Here is a 22047-nt window from a genome sequence, read left to right as displayed (position 1 = left end):
TAATTTTATAAAATTTATTTGATTTTAATTTTAAATCTACACTTAATTTTTAATTTTAGTTACGATTTTTTCAATTTTAATTTTGTTTTTAATTTTCATTAAAATTTTTATAATATAATTTAATTTATAATATAATTTAATTTTTATTCATTATAAAACTTTTTACAAATCGGGTATTTGTTTAATTTTTATTTAATTTCGATTTTATATCGCTTTTTATTTCAATATTTAATTTAAATTTAAGTTTAATTTTCATTTTATATAATTTTATTTAAGTTCAGTTAAACAAAAAAACACAAAATAATGATTATTTTTTAATTTTCATTTCGATTTTGGTCTTAAGTTAAATTTTTATTTTCATTATAATTTTATTTAATTTCCATTTCGGTTTTGGTTATAAGTTAAATTTTTATTTTCAATATAATTTTATATAATTTTAGTTATGTTCAATTTAAATCTTAATTTCAATATATATTAAAAAATATATTTTTTTTTAAATAATTTTTATTTTCGATTTTAATTTTTGTTGTAATTTTATAAAAATTTATTTGATTTTAATTTTATTTTTAAATGTTTTTCAAAATTTATTTTTTTAATTTAAATTAATTTTTTTATTCAATTTTCGATTTTTAATTTCAATTTTAGTTTTTTATTGCGATTTAAATTTTTTATTATAATTTTATATAATATAATTTAATATCGATTTTAATTAATGTTAACAATTTTATAATTTAATTTTTATACCCTCCACCATAGGAGGGGGAGTATATTAACTTTGTCATTCCGTTTGTAACACATCGAAATATTGCTCTAAGACCCCATAAAGTATATATATTCTGGGTCGTGGTGAAATTCTGAGTCGATCTGAGCATGTCCGTCCGTCCGTCCGTCCGTCCGTCGTCTGTTGAAATCACGCTAACTTCCGAACGAAACAAGCTATCGACTTGAAACTTGGCACAAGTAATTGTTATTGATGTAGGTCGGATGGTATTGCAAATGGGCCATATCGGTCCACTTTTACGTATAGCCCCCATATAAACGGACCCCAAAATTTGCCTTGCGAGGCCTCTAAGAGAAGCAAATGTCATCCGATCCGGCTCAAATTTGGAACATGGTGTTAGTATATGGTCTCTAACAACCATGCAAAAATTGGTCCACATCGGTCCATAATTATATATAGCCCCCATATAAACCGATCCCCCGATTTGGCTTGCAAGGCCCCTAAGAGAAGCAAATTTCATCCGATCCGGCTGAAATTTGGTACATGGTGTTAGTATATGGTCTCTAACAACCATGCAAAAATGGGTCCACATCGGTCCATAATTATATATAGCCCTCATATAAACCGGTCCCCCGATTTGTCTTGCGAAGCCTCTAAGAGAAGCAAATTTCATCCGATCCGGCTGAAATTTAGTACATGGTGTTGGTATATGTTCTCCAATGACCATGCAAAAATTGGTCCACATCGGCCCATAATTATATATAGCCCCCATATAAACCGATCCCCAAATTTGACTTCCGGAGCCTCTTAGATGAGCAAAAGTTATCCGATCCGATTTAAATTTGGTACGTGGTGTTAGTATATTGTCTCTAATAACCATGCCAAAATTGGTCCATATCGGTCCATAATTATATATAGCCCCCATATAAGCCGATCCCCAGATTTGACCTCTGGAGTCTCTTAGAGGAGCAAAATTCATCCGATCCGGTTGAGATTTGGTACGTGGTGTTAGTATAAGGCCGCTAATAACCATGTCAAAATTGGTCCATATCGGTCTATAGTTATATATAGCCGACCCCCAATCACACAAAAATTGGTCCATATCGGTTCATAATCATGGTTGCCACTCGAGCCAAAAATAATCTACTAAAATTTTATTTCTATAGAAAATTTTGTCAAAATTTTATTTCTGTAGAAAATTTTGTCAAAATTTTATTTCTATAGAAAATTTTTTTTCTATAGAAAATTTTGTCAACATTTTATTTCTATGGAAAATTTTTTTAAAATGTTATTCGGTTCATAATCATGGTTGGCACTCAAGCCAAAAATAATCTACCAAAATTTTATGTCTATAGAAAATTGTTTTAAAATTTTATTTCTATAGAATTTTTTTTAAAATTTTATTTCTATAGAAAATTTTTTTAAAATTTTATTTTTATAGAAAATTTTGTCGAGATTTTATTTGTATAGAAAATTTTGTCAAAATTTTATTTCTATAGAAATTTTTTTCCAAATTTTATTTCTATAGAAATTTTATTCCAAATTTTACTTCTATAGAAAATGTTGTCAAAGTTTACATAAGCTTCGGCCTGGCCGAACTTACGGCCGTATATACTTGTTTTATTTAAATTTTATTACGGCCGTATATACTTGTTTCATTTAAATTTTTATTTGATCTTCATTTTGATTTCTTTAATTTTCATTATTGTTTTATTTAATTTTAACTAAGTTTAATTTAAATTTTTATTATAATTTTATATTATTTTATTTATTTTCAATTTAATAAATTAAAAAAATAATAATAATTTTTTGGATTAATTTTTAAGATTAATTTTAATATTAAAAAATGAATAATTTTAATTTAAATTTTTAAAATTCTGAAAAAATTTAAATTTTTATCAGAATTTTATTAAATTTTGATTTTAATGTTAATTTTAATATTAATTTAATTTTAAATTTAAATTTTAATATTCATTTCGGTTTTTATTTCGATAGTAATTTTAATTTTCACATCGGCTTTAATTTCAATTTAAATTTAAGCTTAACTTTAATTTTAATTTAATTTTTAATTTAAATTTGCATTTAATTTTAATTATATTTTTAATTCCTATTTCTATTTGTAAATTTTATTGCCATTATTTTATTTATTTTCAATTTAATAAATTAAAAAAATAATAATAATTTTTTGGATTAATTTTTAAGATTAATTTTAATATTAAACTAGTATATACGGCCGTAAGTTCGGCCAGGCCGAAGCTTATGTACCCTCCATCATGGATTGCGTAGAAACTTCTTCTAAACATTGCCATCCACAATCGAATTACTTAAGTTGCGGTAACGCTTGCCGATGGCAAGTTATCTTAAAACCTCCTAACACCATCTTCTAAATTGTATGTCCATACGTGGTATATATTAAATCAAAAAAGATCGATCCAATACGTATATAATTCAGTTTGACAAAGTAGACATAAAATTTTGACAAAATTTTCTACAGAAAAAAAATATTAAAAAATTTTCTATGGAAATAAAATTTTCACAAAATTTTCTATAGAAATAAAAATTTTGACAAAATTTTCTATAGAAAGAAAATTTTGACAAATATTTCTACAGAAATAAAATTTTAACAAAATTTTCTATAGAAATAAACTTTTGACAAAATTTTCTATAGAAATAAAATCTTGGTCGATTATTTTTGGCTCGAGTGGCAATTATGATTATGAACCGAATAAAATTTGAACAAAATTTTCTATAGAAATAAAATTTTGACAAAATTTTCTATAGAAATAAAATTTTGACAATGATGACAATTTTATTATGAACCGAATAAAATTTTAACAAAATTTTCTCTAGAAATAAAATTTTGACAACATTTTCTATAGAAATAAAATTTTGGTAGATTATTTTTGGCTCTAGTGGCAACCATGGTTATGAACCGATATGGACCAATTTTTGTGTGATTGGACCAATTTTGGTATGGTTGTTAGCGACCATATACTAACACCACGTTCCTACTTTGAACCGGATCGGATGAATTTTGCTCCTCCAAGAGGCTCTGGAGGTCAAATCTGGAGAACGTTTTATATGGGGGCTATATATAATTATGGACCGATATGGACCATGTTCCAAATTACAACCGGATTGGATGAAATTTGCTTCTCTTGGAGACTTCGCAAGCCAAATCTGGGGATCGGTTTATATGGGGCTATATATAATTATGAACCGATGTAGACCAATTTTTGCACGGTTGTTAGAGACCATATACCAATATCATGTACAATATTTCAGGCGGATCGGATAAAATTTGCTTCTCTTTGAGGCTCCGCAACCCAAATCTGGAGATCGGTATATATGGGCGCTATATATAATTATGAACCGATGTGGACCAATTTTTGCACGGTTGTTAGAGACCATATACCAATACCATGTACCAAATTTCGGCCGGATCGGATGCAATTTGCTTCTCTTTGAGGCCTCGCAAGCCAAATCTGGAGATCGGTTTATATGGGGTCTATATATAATTATGGACCGATGTGGACCAATTTTTGCATGGTTGTTAGAGACCATATACCAACATCATGTACCAAATTTCAGCCGGATCGGATGAAATTTTCTTCTCTTTGAGGCTCCGCAAGCCAAATCTGGGGATCGGTTTATATGGGAGCTATATATAATTATGGACGATGGGAACCAATTTTTGCATAGTTGTTAGAGACCATATACCAACACCATGTACCAAATTTCAGCCGGATCGGATGAAATTTGCTTCTCTTTTAGGCTCCGCAAGCCAAATCGGGGGATCGGTTTATATGGGGGCTATATATAATTATGGTTATGAACCGATATGGACCAATTTTTGTGTGATTGGACCAATTTTGGTATGGTTGTTAGCGACCATATACTAACACCACGTTCCTACTTTGAACCGGATCGGATGAATTTTGCTCCTCCAAGAGGCTCTGGAGGTCAAATCTGGAGAACGTTTTATATGGGGGCTATATATAATTATGGACCGATATGGACCATGTTCCAAATTACAACCGGATTGGATGAAATTTGCTTCTCTTGGAGATTTCGCAAGCCAAATCTGGGGATCGGTTTATATGGGGCTATATATAATTATGAACCGATGTAGACCAATTTTTGCACGGTTGTTAGAGACCATATACCAATATCATGTACAAAATTTCAGGCGGATCGGATAAAATTTGCTTCTCTTTGAGGCTCCGCAACCCAAATCTGGAGATCGGTTTATATGGGCGCTATATATAATTATGAACCGATGTGGACCAATTTTTGCACGGTTGTTAGAGACCATATACCAATACCATGTACCAAATTTCTGCCGGATCGGATGCAATTTGCTTCTCTTTGAGGCCTCGCAAGCCAAATCTGGAGATCGGTTTATATGGGGTCTATATATAATTATGGACCGATGTGGACCAATTTTTGCATGGTTGTTAGAGACCATATACCAACACCATGTACCAAATTTCAGCCGGATCGGATGAAATATGCTTCTCTTAGAGGCTCCACTAGCCAAATCTGGGGATCGGTTTATATGGGAGCTATATATAATTAAGGACCGATATGAACCAATTTTTGCATGGTTGTTAGAGACCATATACCAACATCATGTACCAAATTTCAGCCGGATCGGATGAAATTTTCTTCTCTTTGAGGCTCCGCAAGCCAAATCTGGGGATCGGTTTATATGGGAGCTATATATAATTATGGACGATGGGAACCAATTTTTGCATAGTTGTTAGAGACCATATACCAACACCATGTACCAAATTTCAGCCGGATCGGATGAAATTTGCTTCTCTTTTAGGCTCCGCAAGCCAAATCGGGGGATCGGTTTATATGGGGGCTATATATAATTATGGACCGATGTGAACCAATTTTTGCATGGTTGTTAGAGACCATATACCAACATCATATACCAAATTTCAGCCGGATCGGATGAAATATTCTTCTTTTAGAGGCTCCACAAGGCAAATCTGGGGATCGGTTTATATGGGGGCTATATGTAATTATGGACCGATGTGGACCAATTTTTGCATGGTTATTAGAGACCATATACCAACACCATATACCAAATTTCAGCCGGATCGGATGAAATATGCTTCTTTTAGAGGCTCCACAAGCCAAATCTGAGGGTCCCTTTATATGGGGGCTATACGTAAAAGTGGACCGATATGGCCCATTTTCAATACCATCCGACCTACATCGATAACAACTACTTGTGCCAAGTTTCAAGTCGATAGCTTGTTTCGTTCGGAAGTTAGCGTGATTTCAACAGACGGACGGACGGACGGACGGACGGACGGACGGACGGACATGCTTAGATCGACTCAGAACTTCACCACGACCCAGAATATATATACTTTATGGGGTCTTAGAGCAATATTTCGATGTGTTACAAACGGAATGACAAAGTTAATATACCCCCATCCTATGATGGAGGGTATAAAAATGAATAATTTTAATTTAAATTATTATCATAATTCTATTAAATTTTGATTTTAATGTTAATATTAATATTAATGTTAATTTTAAATTTAAATTTAAATTTTAATATTCATTTCGGTTTTTATTTCGATAGTAATTTTAATTTTCACATCGGCTTTTATTTCAATTTATATTTTAAGTTTAACTTTAATCTTAATTTCAATTTTAATTTAAATTTGCATTTAAATTTAATTATTATTTTAATTATATTTTTAATTCCTATTTTTATTTGTAAATTTTATTGCCATTATTTTATTTATTTTCAATTTAATAAATTAAAAAAATAATAATAATTTTTTGGATTAATTTTTAAGATTAATTTTAATATTAAAAAATGAATAATTTTAATTTAAATTTTCATCAGAATTTTATTAAATTTTGATTTTAATGTTAATTTTAATATTAATTTAATTTTAAATTTAAATTTTAATATTCATTTCGGTTTTTATTTCGATAGTAATTTTAATTTTCACGTCGGCTTTTATTTCAATTTCAATTTAAAGTTTAAGCTTAACTTTAACTTTAATTTAATTTTTAATTTAAATTTGCATTTAATTTTAATTATTATTTTAATTATATTTTTAATTCCTATTTCTATTTGTAATTTTTATTGCCATTATTTTATTTATTTTCAATTTAATAAATTAAAAAAATAATAATAATTTTTTGGATTAATTTTTAAGATTAATATTAGTATTAAAAAATGAATAATTTTAATTTAAATTTTTATCAGAATTTTATTAAATTTTGATTTTAATGTTAATTTTAATTTTAATTTAATTTTAAATTTAAATTTTAATATTCATTTCGGTTTTTATTTCGATAGTAATTTTAATTTTAATTTTCACATCGGCTTTTATTTCAATTTCAATTTAAATTTTAAGCTTAACTTTAATTTTAATTTAATTTTAAATTTAAATTTGCATTTAATTTTAATTATATTTTTAATTCCTATTTCTATTTGTAAATTTTATTGCCATTATTTTATTTATTTTCAATTTAATAAATTAAAAAAATAATAATAATTTTTTGGATTAATTTTTAAGATTAATTTTAATATTAAAAAATGAATAATTTTAATTAAAATTTTTATCAGAATTTTATTAAATTTTGATTTTAATGTTAATTTTAATATTAAACTTTAAATTGAAATTTTAATATTCATTTCGGTTTTTATTTCGATGGTAATTTTAATTTTTAAATCGGCTTTTATTTCAATTTCAATTTAAATTTTAAGCTTAACTTTAATTTTAATTTTTAATTTAAATTTGCATTTAATTTTAATTATTATTTTAATTATATTTTTAATTCCTATTTCTATTTGTAATTTTTATTGCCATTATTTTATTTATTTTCAATTTAATAAATTAAAAAAATAATAATAATTTTTTGGATTAATTTTTAAGATTAATTTTAATATTAAAAAAAGGAATAATTTTAATTTAAATTTTATTAAATTTTGATTTTAATGTTAATTTTAATATTAATTTAATTTCAAATTTTAATTTTAATATTCATTTCGGTTTTTATTTCGATAGTAATTTCAATTTTAATTTTCACATCGGCTTTTATTTCAATTTCAATTAAAATTTTAAGCTTAACTTTAATTTTAATTTAATTTTTAATTTAAATTTGCATTGAATTTTAATTATATTTTTAATTCCTATTTCCATTTGTAATTTTTATTGTCATTATTTTATTTATTTTCAACTTAATAAATTAAAAAATTAATAATAATTTTTTGGATTAATTTTTAAGATTAATTTTAATATTAAAAAATGAATAATTTTAATTTTAATTTTTATCAGAATTTTATTAAATTTTGATTTTGGATTTTAATGTTAATTTTAATATTAATTTAATTTTAAATTTAAATTTTAATATTCATTTCGGTTTTTATTTCGATGGTAATTTTAATTTTCACATCGGCTTTTATTTCAATTTAAATTTTAAGTTAAATTTTAATTTCACTTTTAATTTAAATTTGCATTTAATTCTAATTATTATTTTAATTATATTTTTAATTCCTATTCCTATTTGTAATTTGTATTGCCATTTTAATTTTATGGTAATTTTGACTTAAATTTTTAATCATTTAAATTTAATAACTCCAATTTTAATTTGAATTTAATTAAAGTTTTTCTTTTAATTTCTATTTTTGACCTTTTATTATTTTAAACTAATTGCACAAGATTATAATTAATTTAATATAACCTATAGATGTTTGTACATTTTATCAATACTGAGCGCATTTTAAACTTCGTATAGCACTAAAGACATTTTTGCAATTTTAAACTCAAATTTTCCTACAAACTATGAAATTTTCTTTAAAAAGTAAAAAAAAAATACTAAAATACACCAATTTTAATTTAATTTTTTTTAGTATAATTACAGTTATAATTGTAATTTTAAATAATTTTTGTTTTTTTTTTTAATAATTTTAATTTTATTTTTAATTCGTATTGTAATTTAATTTAAGTATTCATTCTAATTACTATTTTTGGCCTTTTATTATTTTAAAGTAATTGGGCAAGAACATAATTAATTTTGGTAGAACTTATTGCTTCTTATTTATTCTAAAGTTTTTGTTGATGTATAAATTAAAGAAAAATGGTTATTTTTTAAAACTTACCATCTAATATATGTATGCTACGTAATACTGGATCTGAATTTAATTCACAGATATAGCTGCCCTTATCAGAGGCCTTGACGCGTTTAATTAATAAAACCCAAACTTCACCGCCCGACTCGATCTTTCCATTAGGATCTGTAATAAGAAAGCAAATAAAAAAATAAAATATTAAAATTTTTTTAAATATAACATTTAAAAATCTAAAAAAAAAACAATAATTTATTTTACTCACTTTCATCATGTAGTACACTAACACGCGGATCACTGGTCACTCGGACCTTTCCCGCTGTAAGAACTTCATCACCTTTTTTCCATATCACAGTATTATTAGCAGGATTATCTGAGACCACGCATGTGAGTAAGGCATCCTTGCCAGTTAATATATAGGAAGGACCACCAGTTCCTATACAACACCAACAGCAAAAATAAAATGAAATAATAAATTGAGTAAAATTTAAATTATCCGTAATCTACACTGGCTTATTTAATTTTAGTATTACACCTACCAATGGGTTGAACGGATTTAACTGTTGACAGCAAACATGTTGATGTTGTCAATACCAACAGCAATTTTAACATTATGACATCCGTCACGGTCTGCTGTAATGAGAGAGCGAGAAAAGGAAACGGAAATATTAAAAAAATAATAATAATAATATGCAAAAGATCATAATGTAATAAATTCATGTAACACTACAATTACAATGTGTTTGTGTGTCCAGCTGTGCGTGTGTGTGTGTATGTGTAAATGATTTTGTACAAGGGAGAGAGAGCTGGCAGCATATGCTCCTGGCTAAATACTTAAAGGACACATATGTTAACATATGCAATGTCGCTTATACTTTAATATATTAATTTATTTTTATGGTAATAACAAAAAAAGACAAATTTTGTTTACGACAATAAATGGTGCAAAACAGGCTTATACATCCATCAGCCACATCCATACTGAAGACTATGGCACTCTCTACACGCCAGGACGGAAACATGGATAGCTAGGCATATAGTGACAAATTTTTCTATAGAGCTAAAATTTTAACATTTTCTATAGAAATAAAAATTTGACACAATTTTCTATAAAATTGAAATTTTGACAAAATTTTCTATAGAAAAAAAAATTTTTATAGAAAAAAATTTTTTGACAAAATTTTTTATAAAAATAAAGTCTATAGAAATATTTCTATAGAAAATATAATTTGACAAATTTTTCTATAGAAAATAAAATTTGACAAAATTTTTTATAGAAATAAAATTTTGACAATATGGAAAAGATCATAATATAATAAATTCATGTAACACTACAATTAAAAAAAATTTTTGACAAAATTTTCTATAGAAATAAAAATTTTGCAAAAATTTTTTATAGAAATAAAATTTTGAAAAAAATTTTCATAGAAATAAAATTTTAACAAAATTTTCTATAAAAATAAAATTTTAACAAAAATTTTCTATAGAAATAAAATTTTGACGAAATTATCCATAGAAATAAAATTTTGACAAAATTTTCTATAGAAATAAAATTTTGATAAAATTTTCTTTAAAAATAAAATTTTAAAAAATTATCCATAGAAATGGAATTTTGACAAAAATGTTTATAGAAATAAAAAATTAACAACATTTTCTATAGAAATAAAATTTTGCAAAAATTTTCTATAGAAATAAACCTTTGCAAAAATTTTTTATAGAAATAAAATTTTGCAAAAATTTTCTATAGAAATACAATTTTACAAAAATTTTCTATAGAAATAAAATTTTGACAAAATTTTCTGTAGAAATAACATTTTGACAAAATATGTATTGAAATAAAATTGTGACCAAATTTTCAATAGAAATAAAATTTTGACAAAATTTTCTATAGAAATAAAATTTTGACAAAATTTTCTATGGAAATAAAATTTTTGATAGAAACAAAACTTTGCAAAAATTTCCTATAGAGATTTTTGACAAAATTTTCTATGGAAATAAAATTTTGAAAAATTTTCTATAGAAATAAAATTTTGCAAAAATTTTCTAAAGAAATAAAATTTTGCAAAAAATAACATTTTGACAATTTTTTTTCTATCGAGATAAAATTTTTTTTCTTTTCTATAGAAATAAAAATTTGACAAAATTTTCTATAGAAATAAAATTTTGACAAAATTTTCTATAGAAAATACAATTTTGACGAAATTATCCATAGATGTAGAATTTTGGCAAAATTTTTTATAGAAATAAACTTTTGACAAACTTTTCCATAGAAATAAAATTTTAACAAAACTTTTGACAAAATTTTCTATAGAAATAAAATTTTGACAAAAATCTTCTATAGAAATAAAATTTCTATAGAAAGAAAATTTTCACAAAATTTTCTAAAGAAATACAATTTTGTAAAAATTTTCTGTAGAAATAAAATTTTGGAAAATTTTCTATAAAGTAAATGTTGCAACAATTTCCTATAGAAATAAAATTTTTGCGAAAATTTTCTACAGAAATAAAATTTTGACAAAATTTTCCATAGAAATAAAATTTTAACAAAATTTTCTACAGAAATAAAATTTTTACAAAATTTTCTATAGAACTTAAATTTTGACAATATTTTCTATAGAAACAAAATTTTGATAAAATTTTCTTTAAAAATAATATTTTCCAAACATTTTCTAAAGAAATAAAATTTTGATAAAATTTTGTATGGAAATAAAATTTTGAGAAAATTTTCTATAGAAATAAAAATTTGACAAAATTTTCTATAGAAATAAAATTTGGACAAAATTTTCTATAGAAAATACAATTTTGACGAAATTATCCATAGAAGTAGAATTTTGGCAAAATTTTTATAGAAATAAACTTTTGACAAACTTTTCCATAGAAATAAAATTAAAAAAAAAAAATCTATAAAAATAAAATTTTGACAAAATTTTCTATAGAAATAAAATTTTGACAAAAATCTTCTATAGAAATAAAATTTTTAAAACTTTTCTATAGAAATAAAATTTTAGAAAGATTTTCTATAGAGATAAAACTTTGCAAAAAATTTCTATAAATTTAAAATTTTGAAAAAATTTTCTGTGGAAATAAAATTTTTTATAGAAATAACATTTTGGCAAATTTTTTTCTATCGAGATAAAATTTTTGAAAAACTTTTCTATAGAAAATAAAATTTTGCCAAATTTTCTAAAGAAATACAATTTTGTAAAAATTTTCTATAGAAACAAAATTTTGGAAAATTTTCTATAAAGTAAACTTTAGAACAATTTTCTATAGAAATAAAATTTTTGCAAAAATTTTCTATAGAAATAAAATTTTGATAAAATTTTCTATGGAAATAAAATTTTGACAAAATTTTCTATAGAAATACAATTTGACAAAATTTCCCATAGAAATAAAATTTGACAAAATTTTTCATAAAAATAAAATTTTGGCAAGATTTTCCATTAAGATAAAGATTAGGAACTTTCTATTAATTAAAATTGCTCTATGTCAATGAAACTTGTCCTTAATATTGTGTAAATCACATATTCGAAAATTTATATTGCATGGTCTTTCGTATTAGGTCAATATTTTTCCAGCGTACCCTGACCACCGTTGAGCCCTATATTCTTAAAGTATGAGAAAAATTTTATATACTAAAATTCATCATTTGTTTTACAATTCCATAAATTTTTCAAACTTATATGTTTTAAAAAGTTATGTCTGGAGCGTTTGTGAAATACCATAAAAATTGGTACCCCATGATGATACTAGTGGTACTTCTTCCACCGTATATTCTGTGATATTGTTATGTGCACTATCTGTCCGTGATATTTTTATAACAATTGTTGCTGACAGAAAATTAATTGCACTTAATCTGGTTTCATATACAAACATGCGAATTTATATTCTTGTATAGAGAAACCAGATCAATGTGTATAAAACTGATGTCCGTTATGTATATCGTTCACAACTATAGTAGTGTGTGCGTGTATATAGGCGAAATAAATAGAAATAAAAATTTGACAATTTTTTTTTTTAAAGAAATAACATTTTGACAAAAATTTCTATAGAAATAAAATTTTGACAAAATTTTCTATAGAAATAAAATTTTGACTAAATTTTCTATAGAAATAAAATTTGACAAATTTTTTAAGAAATAACATCTTGACAAAATTTTCTATAGAAATAAAATTTTGATAAAATTTTCTATGGAAATAAAATTTTGATAAAATTTTCTATGGAAATAAAATTTTGACAAAATTTTCTATAGAAATAACATTTTGAGAAAATTTTCCAAAGAAATAAAATTTTGAGAAAATTTTCCAAAAAAATAAAATTTTAACAAAATCTTCTATAGAAATAAAATTTTGACAAAATTTGAGAAAACCCTTTCTTTAGATAAATGAAGATTCTCATTTTCCTCTCTCTTTAATATGAGCCATCCCAATCGTCATTGAATAACCTATTCGCAAATAGAATTTCATATCCTATGTGCTATGCACACCAAACAAAACACAGACCCCATTTAAAAGTTTAGCATTCAACTGTGGGGTCTGCAAACTCACACAAAACCATTGCTATTCGCAACATCGCGAACTGAATGTTCAAAAAGTTTTAAAAGACCCAAGTCCATGGTAAAGTGTTCAACAGAGGATATATAGGCGCTTACCATTCGTTGTGGATATTTAATAATTCATGGCCGTTTATAATTTCATGCTCACACTAGCCACACATACACAATCGCATTTGCACTGCACACTGTGAATGTGTTGAAAATGTATTTAATGGTTTTTTGATTTATGAAAGGATTTTCGTATGTCCCCTTTTGCATTTATCCACATTCCTGTGAGCTTGTGTTCACATAGGCCTAAAGATGGCGTCATTTCTTATTACCTCTCTCACGGGGAAATGTGTCAGCGGAAGACTACAAGTTAAATTAAAATTATGTTTTAAATTGATTTAAATACTCTCTTAACTGCCTTACACTAAGGACAATTTTGTCCCAATTTTATTCCTAGAGAAAATTTTGTCAAAATTTTATTTCCGTAGAAAGTTTTGTCAAAATTTTATTTCTATAGAAAATTTCGTCAAAATTTTATTTCTATAGAAAATTTTTTCAAAATTTTATATCTATAGAAAATTTTGTCAAAACTTTATTTTTGTAGAAAACTTTGTCAAAACTTTATTTTTGTAGAAAACTTTGTCAAAAGTTTAGTACTACAGAAAATTTTGTAAAAATTTTAAAACTATAGAAAATTTTGTCAAAATTTTATTTCTATAGAAAATTTTGTCAAAATTTTATATCTATAGAAAATTTTGTCAAGACTTTATTTTTAGAAAAATTTTTCAAAACTTTATTTATGTAGAATTTTTTGTCAAAATTTTAAGACTATAGAAAATTTTGTCAAAATTTTATCCCTATGCAAAATTTTTCACAGTTTTATTTCTATGCAAAATTTTGTCAAAATTTCATTTCTATTCAAAATTTTCTGAAAACTTTATTTCTATAGAAAATTTTTTAAAAATTTTATTTCTGTAGAAATTTTAAGTCTATAGAAAATTTTGTCAAAATTTTATTTCTGTAGAAATTTTTGTCAAAATTTTATTTCTATAGAAAATTTTGTCAAAACTTTATTTTTTAGAAAATTTTTTCAAAATTTTATTTCTATAGAAAATTTTGTCAAAATGTCATTCCTATAGAAAATTGTGTCAAAATTTTATTTTTGTAGAAAATTTTTATAAAGGTCGAACAAAAAGAAAATTAATAAAAAGTTTATTAGTATAGAAAATTTTGTCAAAATTTTATATCTATAGAAAATTTTGTCAAAATTTTATTTCTATAGAAAATTTTGTCAAAATTTTATATCGATACAAAATTTTGTCATAATTTTATATCTATATAAAATATTGTCAAAACTTTATTTCTACACAAAATTTTGTCAAAAATTTATTTCTACACAAAATTTTTGTAAAAATTTTATTTCTATAAAAAAGTTTGTCAAAATTTTTCTTCTATAGAAAATTTTGTCAAAATTTTATATCTATAGAAAATTTTTTAAAAATTTTATTTCTATAGAAAATTTTTTAAAAATTTTATTTCTATAGAAAATTATGTCAAAATTTTATTTCTATAGAAAATTGTGTCAAAATTTTATTTCTATAGAAAATTTTGTCAAAATTTTATATCTATAGAAAATTTTGTCAAAACTTTATTTTTTAGAAAAATTTTTCAAAATTTTATGTATGTAGAATTTTTTGTCAAAATTTTAAGTCTATAGAAATTTTTGTCAAAATTTCATTTCTATACAAAATTTTCTGAAAACTTTATTTCTATAGAAAGTTTTTTAAAAATTTTATTTCTGTAGAAATTTTAAGTCTATAGAAAATTTTATTTCTGTAGAAATTTCTACACAAAATTTTGTCAAAATTTTATTTCTACACAAAATTTTTTTCAAAATTTTATTTCTATAAAAAAGTTTGTCAAAATTTTATTTCTATAGAAAATTTTATCAAAATTTTATTTCTATAGAAAAATTTTTAAAAATTTTATTTCTATAGAAAATTTTGTCAAAATTTTATATCTATAGAAAATTTTGTCAAAATTTTATTTCTATAGAAAATTTTTAAAAATGTTATTTCTATAGAAAATTTTGTCAAAATTTTATTTCTATAGAAAATTTTTAAAAATTTTATTTCTATCGAAAAGTTTTGTAAAATTTGTATTTCTATAGCAAATTTTTGGAAAATTTTATTTTTTAGAAAATTTTTTCAAAATTTTATTTCTATAGAAAATTGTGTCAAAATTTTATTTTTGTAGAAAATTTTGTCAAAAGTTTATTACTATAGAAAATTGTGTCAAAATTTTATATCTATAGAAAATTTTGTCAAAATTTTATTTCTATAGAAAATTTTGTCAACATTTTATTTCTATAGAAAATGTTATATTTTATAGGAGACTGAGTCAAATCGAATCCCCCAGTAGGGTCCGGAAGTTAAATCTGGTCAACATCGCTAGACGGACGGGCATCCCTATATCGTATGAGAATTTCACCACGACCCAGAAGATAAATATACCTTTAAAGGCCTGAGGCCACTATTTCGATGTGTTACAAATGGTATGACAGATTTTGTATGCCTTCATAGTTGAGAATATAAAAATGTCTACGATTTTGATTAAAAGATAAAAATGCTTCTGTATCAAGAATATTTGTTAATATTTGGTAACACATTTTATATCTTTGCATTAGCCTCTATTCGTATAGGCCCAAAATTCAAAAAAGTTAAGGAAACCAAAATCAAATTAATTAAAAAAAACTTTTGATTTCTCTAATACTCGTCTTAAACCAGATGTAGATGTACACTAACATCCACACGATAAGGCTCACTTTTAGCCTTGAAGAACTTAAACACAAAAAAGCAAAAATTTTGAAAGCGACCCCAGAAACCGCATAAATATCATAATTAATTTCCCCCTTTTGTTTGTGTGTTGTTTTTAAAGTTGAAAATATTGTTTGACTTCGATGTCTGGGTAGAGTATGGAAAATAGGCTTTTTGCTGCTAAGTCATGAATTTGAGTGTAGACCAATTATCATAGGAAATAGTATAATAAAATCGCCTTGTCATTTGGATGCTGGTTAAAGTGAGCGGTTAATTGGTAGCGGTTTGATGATCGCTCATAAAACATTCATTCCAACATAAAACTACACTGGAAATCATTAAAGCCCATGTGTTAAACAACATCTTTGGCGTATAACCACAATGTCATTTTCTATATTTTTAGTAACCCTAACTGCTAGAAACCCCATGAAATTCAACATTTAATTTTAAATTTTAATTGCTAAATAAAACAACTTCATTGAAAAATTAATTGATTTAATTTTTCTATCAAGTTGTTTTTTTATGATATTTGTGACAAAATGTTCTATAGAAATAAAATTTTGACAAAATTTTCTTTAGAAATAAAATTTTGACAAAATTTTCTATAGAAATAAAATTTCGCCAAAATTTTCTATAGAAATAAAAGTTTTGACAAAATTTTCTATAGAAATAAAATTTTGGCAAAAGTTTCTATAGAACTAAAATTTTGAGCAAAATTTCTATAGAGGTAAAAGCTTTGACAAAATTTTCTATTAAAATAAAATTTTAACGAAATTTTCTATAGAAATAAAATTTTAACGAAATTTTCTATAGACATGAAATTTTGACAAAATTTTCTATAGAAATAAAATTTTGGCAAAAGTTTCTATAGAACTAAAATTTTGAGCAAAATTTCTATAGAAGTAAAAGCTTTGACAGAATTTTCTATTAAAATAAAATTTTAACGAAATTTTCTATAGAAATAAAATTTTAACGAAATTTTCTATAGACATGAAATTTTGACAAAATTTTCTATAGAAATAAAATTTTCCAAAATTTTCTGTAGAAATAAAACTTTACAAAATTTTCTATAGAAATACAATTTTGCAAAAATTTTGTATAGAAATACAATTTTGCAAAAATTTTGTACAGAAATAAAATTTTGACAAAATTTTCTATAGAAATAAAAATTTGACAATATAAAATTTCGAGAAAATTTTCTATAGAAATAAAATTTTGCCAAAAGTTTCTATAGAAATAAAATATTAACAAAATTTCTATAGAAACAAAATTTTGACAAAAATTTCTATAGAAACACAATTTTGCAAAAATTTTCTATAGAAACAAAATTTTCTATAGAAATAAAATTTTGACAAAATTTTCTATAGAAATACAATTTTGCAAAAATTTTGTATAGAAATAAACTTTTGACAAAATTTTCTATAGAAATAAAATTTTGACAAAATTTTCTAAAGAAATAAAACTTTGACAAAAGTTTCTATAGAACTAAATTTTTGCCAAAAGTTTCTATAGAAATAAAATATTAACAAAATTTTCTATAGAAACAAAATTTTGACAAAAATTTCTATAGAAATAAAATTTGCCAAAAATTCCTATAGAAATAAATTTTTGAGAATAATTTCTATAAAAATAAAATGTTGACAATATTTTCTCTGGAAATAAAATTTTGACAAAATTTTCTATAGAAATAAAATTTTGACAAAATTTTCTAAAGAAATAAAACTTTGACAAAATTTTCTATAGAAATAAATTTTTGCCAAAAGTTTCTATAGAAATAAAATATTAACCAAATTTTCTCTAGAAACAAAATTTTGACAAAAATTTCTATAGAAATAAAATTTGGCAAAAATTCTTATAGAAATAAATTTTTGAGAATAATTTCTATAGAAATAAAATGTTGACAATATTTTCTCTGGAAATAAAAATTTGGCAAAATTTTCTATAGAAATAAAATTTTGCCAAAATTTTCTATAGAAACAAAATTTCGCCAAAAGTTTCTATAGAAATAAAATATTAACAAAATTTATATAGAAACAAAATTTTGACAAAAATTTCTATATAAATACAATTTAGCAAAAATTTTCTATAGAAATAAAATTTTGACAAAATTTTCTATAGAAATAAAATTTTGACAAAAGTTTCTACAGAAGTAAAATTTGGCAAAATTTTCTATAGAAATAAAATATTACCAACATTTCTATAGAAACAAAATTTTGACAAAAATTTCTATAGAAATACAAAATTGCAAAAATTTTCTATAGAAATAAAATTTTGACAAAATTTTCTATAGAAATAAAATTTTGCCAAAAGTTTCTAAAGCAATAAAATTTTGACGAAATTTTCTATAGAAATAAAATTTTTAGAAAATTTTCTGTGGAGATAAAATTTTGACAAAATTTTCTACAAAAATGAAATTTGGACAAACTTTTCTATAGAAATAAAATTTCGAGAAAATTTTCTATAGAAATAAAATTTTGACGAAATGTTCTATAGAAATAAAATTTTGCCAAAAGTTTCTATAGAAATAAAATATTAACAAAATTTCTATAGAAACAAAATTTTGACAAAAATTTCTATATAAATACAATTTTGCAAAAATTTTCTATAGAAATACAATTTTGACAAAATTTTCTATAGAAATAAATTTTTGACAAAAGTTTCTATAGAAGTAAAATTTGGCAAAATTTTCTATAGAAATAAAATTTTGACAAAATTTTCTATAGAAATAAAATTTTGACAAAATTTTCTGTGGAAATAAAATTTTGACAAAATTTTCTGTGGAAATAAAATATTAACAACATTTCTATAGAAACAAAATCTTGACAAAAATTTCTATAGAAATACAATTTTGCAAAAATTTTCTATAGAAATAAAATTTTGACAAAATTTTCTATAGAAATAAAATTTTGCCAAAAATTTCTATAGAAATAAAATTTGGAAAAATTTCCTATAAAAATAAATTTTTGACAAAAATGTCTATAGAAATAAAATTTTGACAAAATTTTCTGTGGAAATAAAATTTTGACAACATTTTCTATAGAAATAAAATTTTAAGGAAATTTTCTATAGAAATTAAATTTTGCCAAAATTTCTATAGAAATAAAATATTACAAATTTTTCTATAGAAATAAAATATTAACAACATTTTCTATAGAAACAAAATTTTAACAAAAATTTCGATAGAAATAAATTTTGGTAAAATTTTCTATAGAAATAAAATTTTGCGAAAATTTTCTATAAAAATAAAATGTTGACAATATTTTCTCTGGGAATAAAAATTTGGCAAAATTTTCTATAGAAATAAAATTTTGCCAACATTTTCGATAGAAATAAAATTTTGCCTAAAGTTTCTATAGAAATAAAATTTTGCCTAAAGTTTCTATAGAAATAAAATTTTGCCTAAAGTTTCTATAGAAATAAAATTTTGCACAAATTTTCTATAGAAATAAAATTTTGCCAAAATTTTCTATAGAAATAAAATTTTGCCAAAAGTTTCTATAGAAATAAAATTTTGCCAAAATTTTCTATAGAAATGCCAAATTTTCTAATTTTAATTTGCTTTATGCTTTTGTTAATCAGAAAATGTCAATATTGTTTTCGTGAGTATATTTCAAACTTCTTTAAAGTGGGCTCTTCAATTAATGAAGCTCGTTTAAAATCTTAAAGCAATGACTCTCGATATTGTATTTCGTTGGTGTAATTTGCTCTTTTTCAACAATCAAACACTTCTCAATTTTCACTCCAACCACCAAACCATCAATATCACCACCATCACCAGTACACATTTTTATACTAAGACACCTCAGGCCTTTTTTCTTCTTGTCTAACAAGCCGTTGATGTTCTTGGCAATGTTGGCGCTAACCTTTATTGTTTCTCTTCGCTATTGTTGTTGTTGTTGTTTGGAAGAAAAAAAACTTGTGTGAGTTTTGTGATGTGAGGTTTTTGTCTATGTTAGTTCGTTTTGTTTTTTGAAGTTCAAACCTACCTCAACAACTCAAACTGGCTGAATGTTACCAAACAAGTTGTTGATTATAGCTGTTGGCTTTTACTTTTTTGTTTTTTATTTAGGATGGGTCGCGGGAAGCGGTGTTCTCTTTTATACTCATTCATCATCTATAGTATTTTACTTTTCGTTTTAGTTTAGTTTTTTTCTTTTTTGCTCAAAGAAGATGAAATGAAAAGTTATATTCGTAACAAGTTCTTACGTTCTGTTTGTTCGAACTTCCCCATTTTATGGGGGTCTTTTTATACCCACCATCTTAGAATGGTGATGGGGGTATTTGTATCACATGGAAATATCGATTTCCGATTATATAAAGTATATATTTTCTTGATCATTTTTTATTTCTATAGAAAATTGTGTCAAAATTTTATTTCTATAGAAAATTTTTGCAAAATTTTATTTCTATAGAAAATTTTGTCAAAATTTTATTTCTATAGAAAATTTTGTCAAAATTTTATTTCTATAGAAAATTTTTGCAAAATTTTATTTCGATAGAAAATTTTGTCAATATTTTATTTCTATAGAAATTTTTTGCAAAATTTTATTTCGATAGAAAATTTCTGCAAAATTTTATTTCCATAGAAAATTTCTGCAATACTTTAGTCTATAGAAAATGTCTGCAAAATTTTATTCTAAAGAAAATTTTGCCAAATTTTATTTTTATAAATTTTGTAAAAATTTTATTTCTATAGAAATTTTTGTCAAAATTGTATTTCTATAGAAAATTTTGTCAAAATTTTATTTCTATAAAAAATTTTTGCAAAATTTGATTTCGATAGAATATTTCAGCAATATTTTATTCTATAGAAAAATTCTGCAAAATTATATTCTATAGAAAATTTTTGCAAAATTTTATTTCTATAGATAATTTTGTCAAAATTTTATTTCTATAGAAAATTTTGTCAAAAATTTATTTCGATAGAAAATTTTGTCAAAATTTTATTTCTATAGAAAATTTTGTCAAAATTTTATTTCTATAGAACATTTTGTCAAAATTTTATTTCTACAGACAATTTTGTAAAAAAATTTATTTCTATAGAAAATTTTGTCAAAATTTTATTTCTATAGAAAATTTTTGCAAAATTTATTTTATTTATATCTGCAATATTTTATTCTATAGAAAAATTTTGCAAAATTATATTCTATAGAAAATTTTTGCAAAATTTTATTTCTATAGATAATTTTGTCAAAATTTTATTTCTATAGAAAATGTTGTCAAAATTTTATTTCTACAGAAAATTTTGTAAAAAGTTTCATTTCTATAGAAAATTTTGTCAAAATTTTATTTCTATAGAAATTTTTTGCAAAATTTATTTTATTTATTTCTGAAATATTTTATTCTATAGAAAAATTCTGCAAAACTATATTTTATAGAAAATTTTGTCAAAAAATGTTGTAAAAATTTTATTTCTATAGAAAATTTTGTAAAAACTTTATTTCTATGGAAAATTTTTTCAAAATTTTATTTCTATAGAAAATTTTTTCAAAATTTTATTTCTATAGAAAATTTTTGCAAAATTTTATTTCTATTGGATTTTTGTCAAAATTTTATTTTTATAGAAAATTTTGTCAACATTTTATTTCTATAGAAAATTTTGTCAAAATTTTATTTCTATAGAAAATTGTATCAAAATTTTATTCCTATAGAAAATTTTGTCAAATTTTTATTTCTATAGAAAATTTTGTCAAAATTTGATTTCTATAAAAATGTTTGCAAAATTTTATTTCGATAGAAAAATTCTGCAATATTTTATTCTATACAAAAATTCTGCAAAATTATATTCTATCGAAAATGTTGTCAAAATTTTATTTCTATAGAAAATTTTGTCAAAATTCTATTTCTATAGAAAATT

At 23.0% G+C, this 22047-nt stretch overlaps 1 protein-coding gene across 2 annotated transcripts in view; it reads right to left on the bottom strand.

The window, feature by feature from the left end:
• The window catches only part of LOC142237163 (Ig-like and fibronectin type-III domain-containing protein 2), a 521807-nt gene that overhangs the window by 124827 nt on the left and 374933 nt on the right, over positions 1–22047 (bottom strand). The window contains exons 5-7 of one of the 2 annotated variants that reach the window (XM_075308520.1): positions 9371–9464; positions 9097–9267; positions 8865–8999 (exon numbers count right to left, since the gene is read on the bottom strand). In XM_075308520.1, the coding sequence (XP_075164635.1) occupies positions 8865–8999; positions 9097–9267; positions 9371–9443 (379 nt within the window). In that variant the 5' untranslated portion in view covers positions 9444–9464. The remainder of the gene's footprint in view (positions 1–8864; positions 9000–9096; positions 9268–9370; positions 9465–22047) is intronic. The other variant, XM_075308521.1, reaches the window with a different exon arrangement.

This window comes from Haematobia irritans, chromosome 4, assembly GCF_050003625.1.
Source record: "Haematobia irritans isolate KBUSLIRL chromosome 4, ASM5000362v1, whole genome shotgun sequence".
NCBI lineage: Eukaryota > Metazoa > Arthropoda > Insecta > Diptera > Muscidae > Haematobia > Haematobia irritans.
The sequence above is the reverse complement of the archived record's forward strand: the minus strand, read 5'-3'. Positions and strand labels throughout refer to the sequence as shown.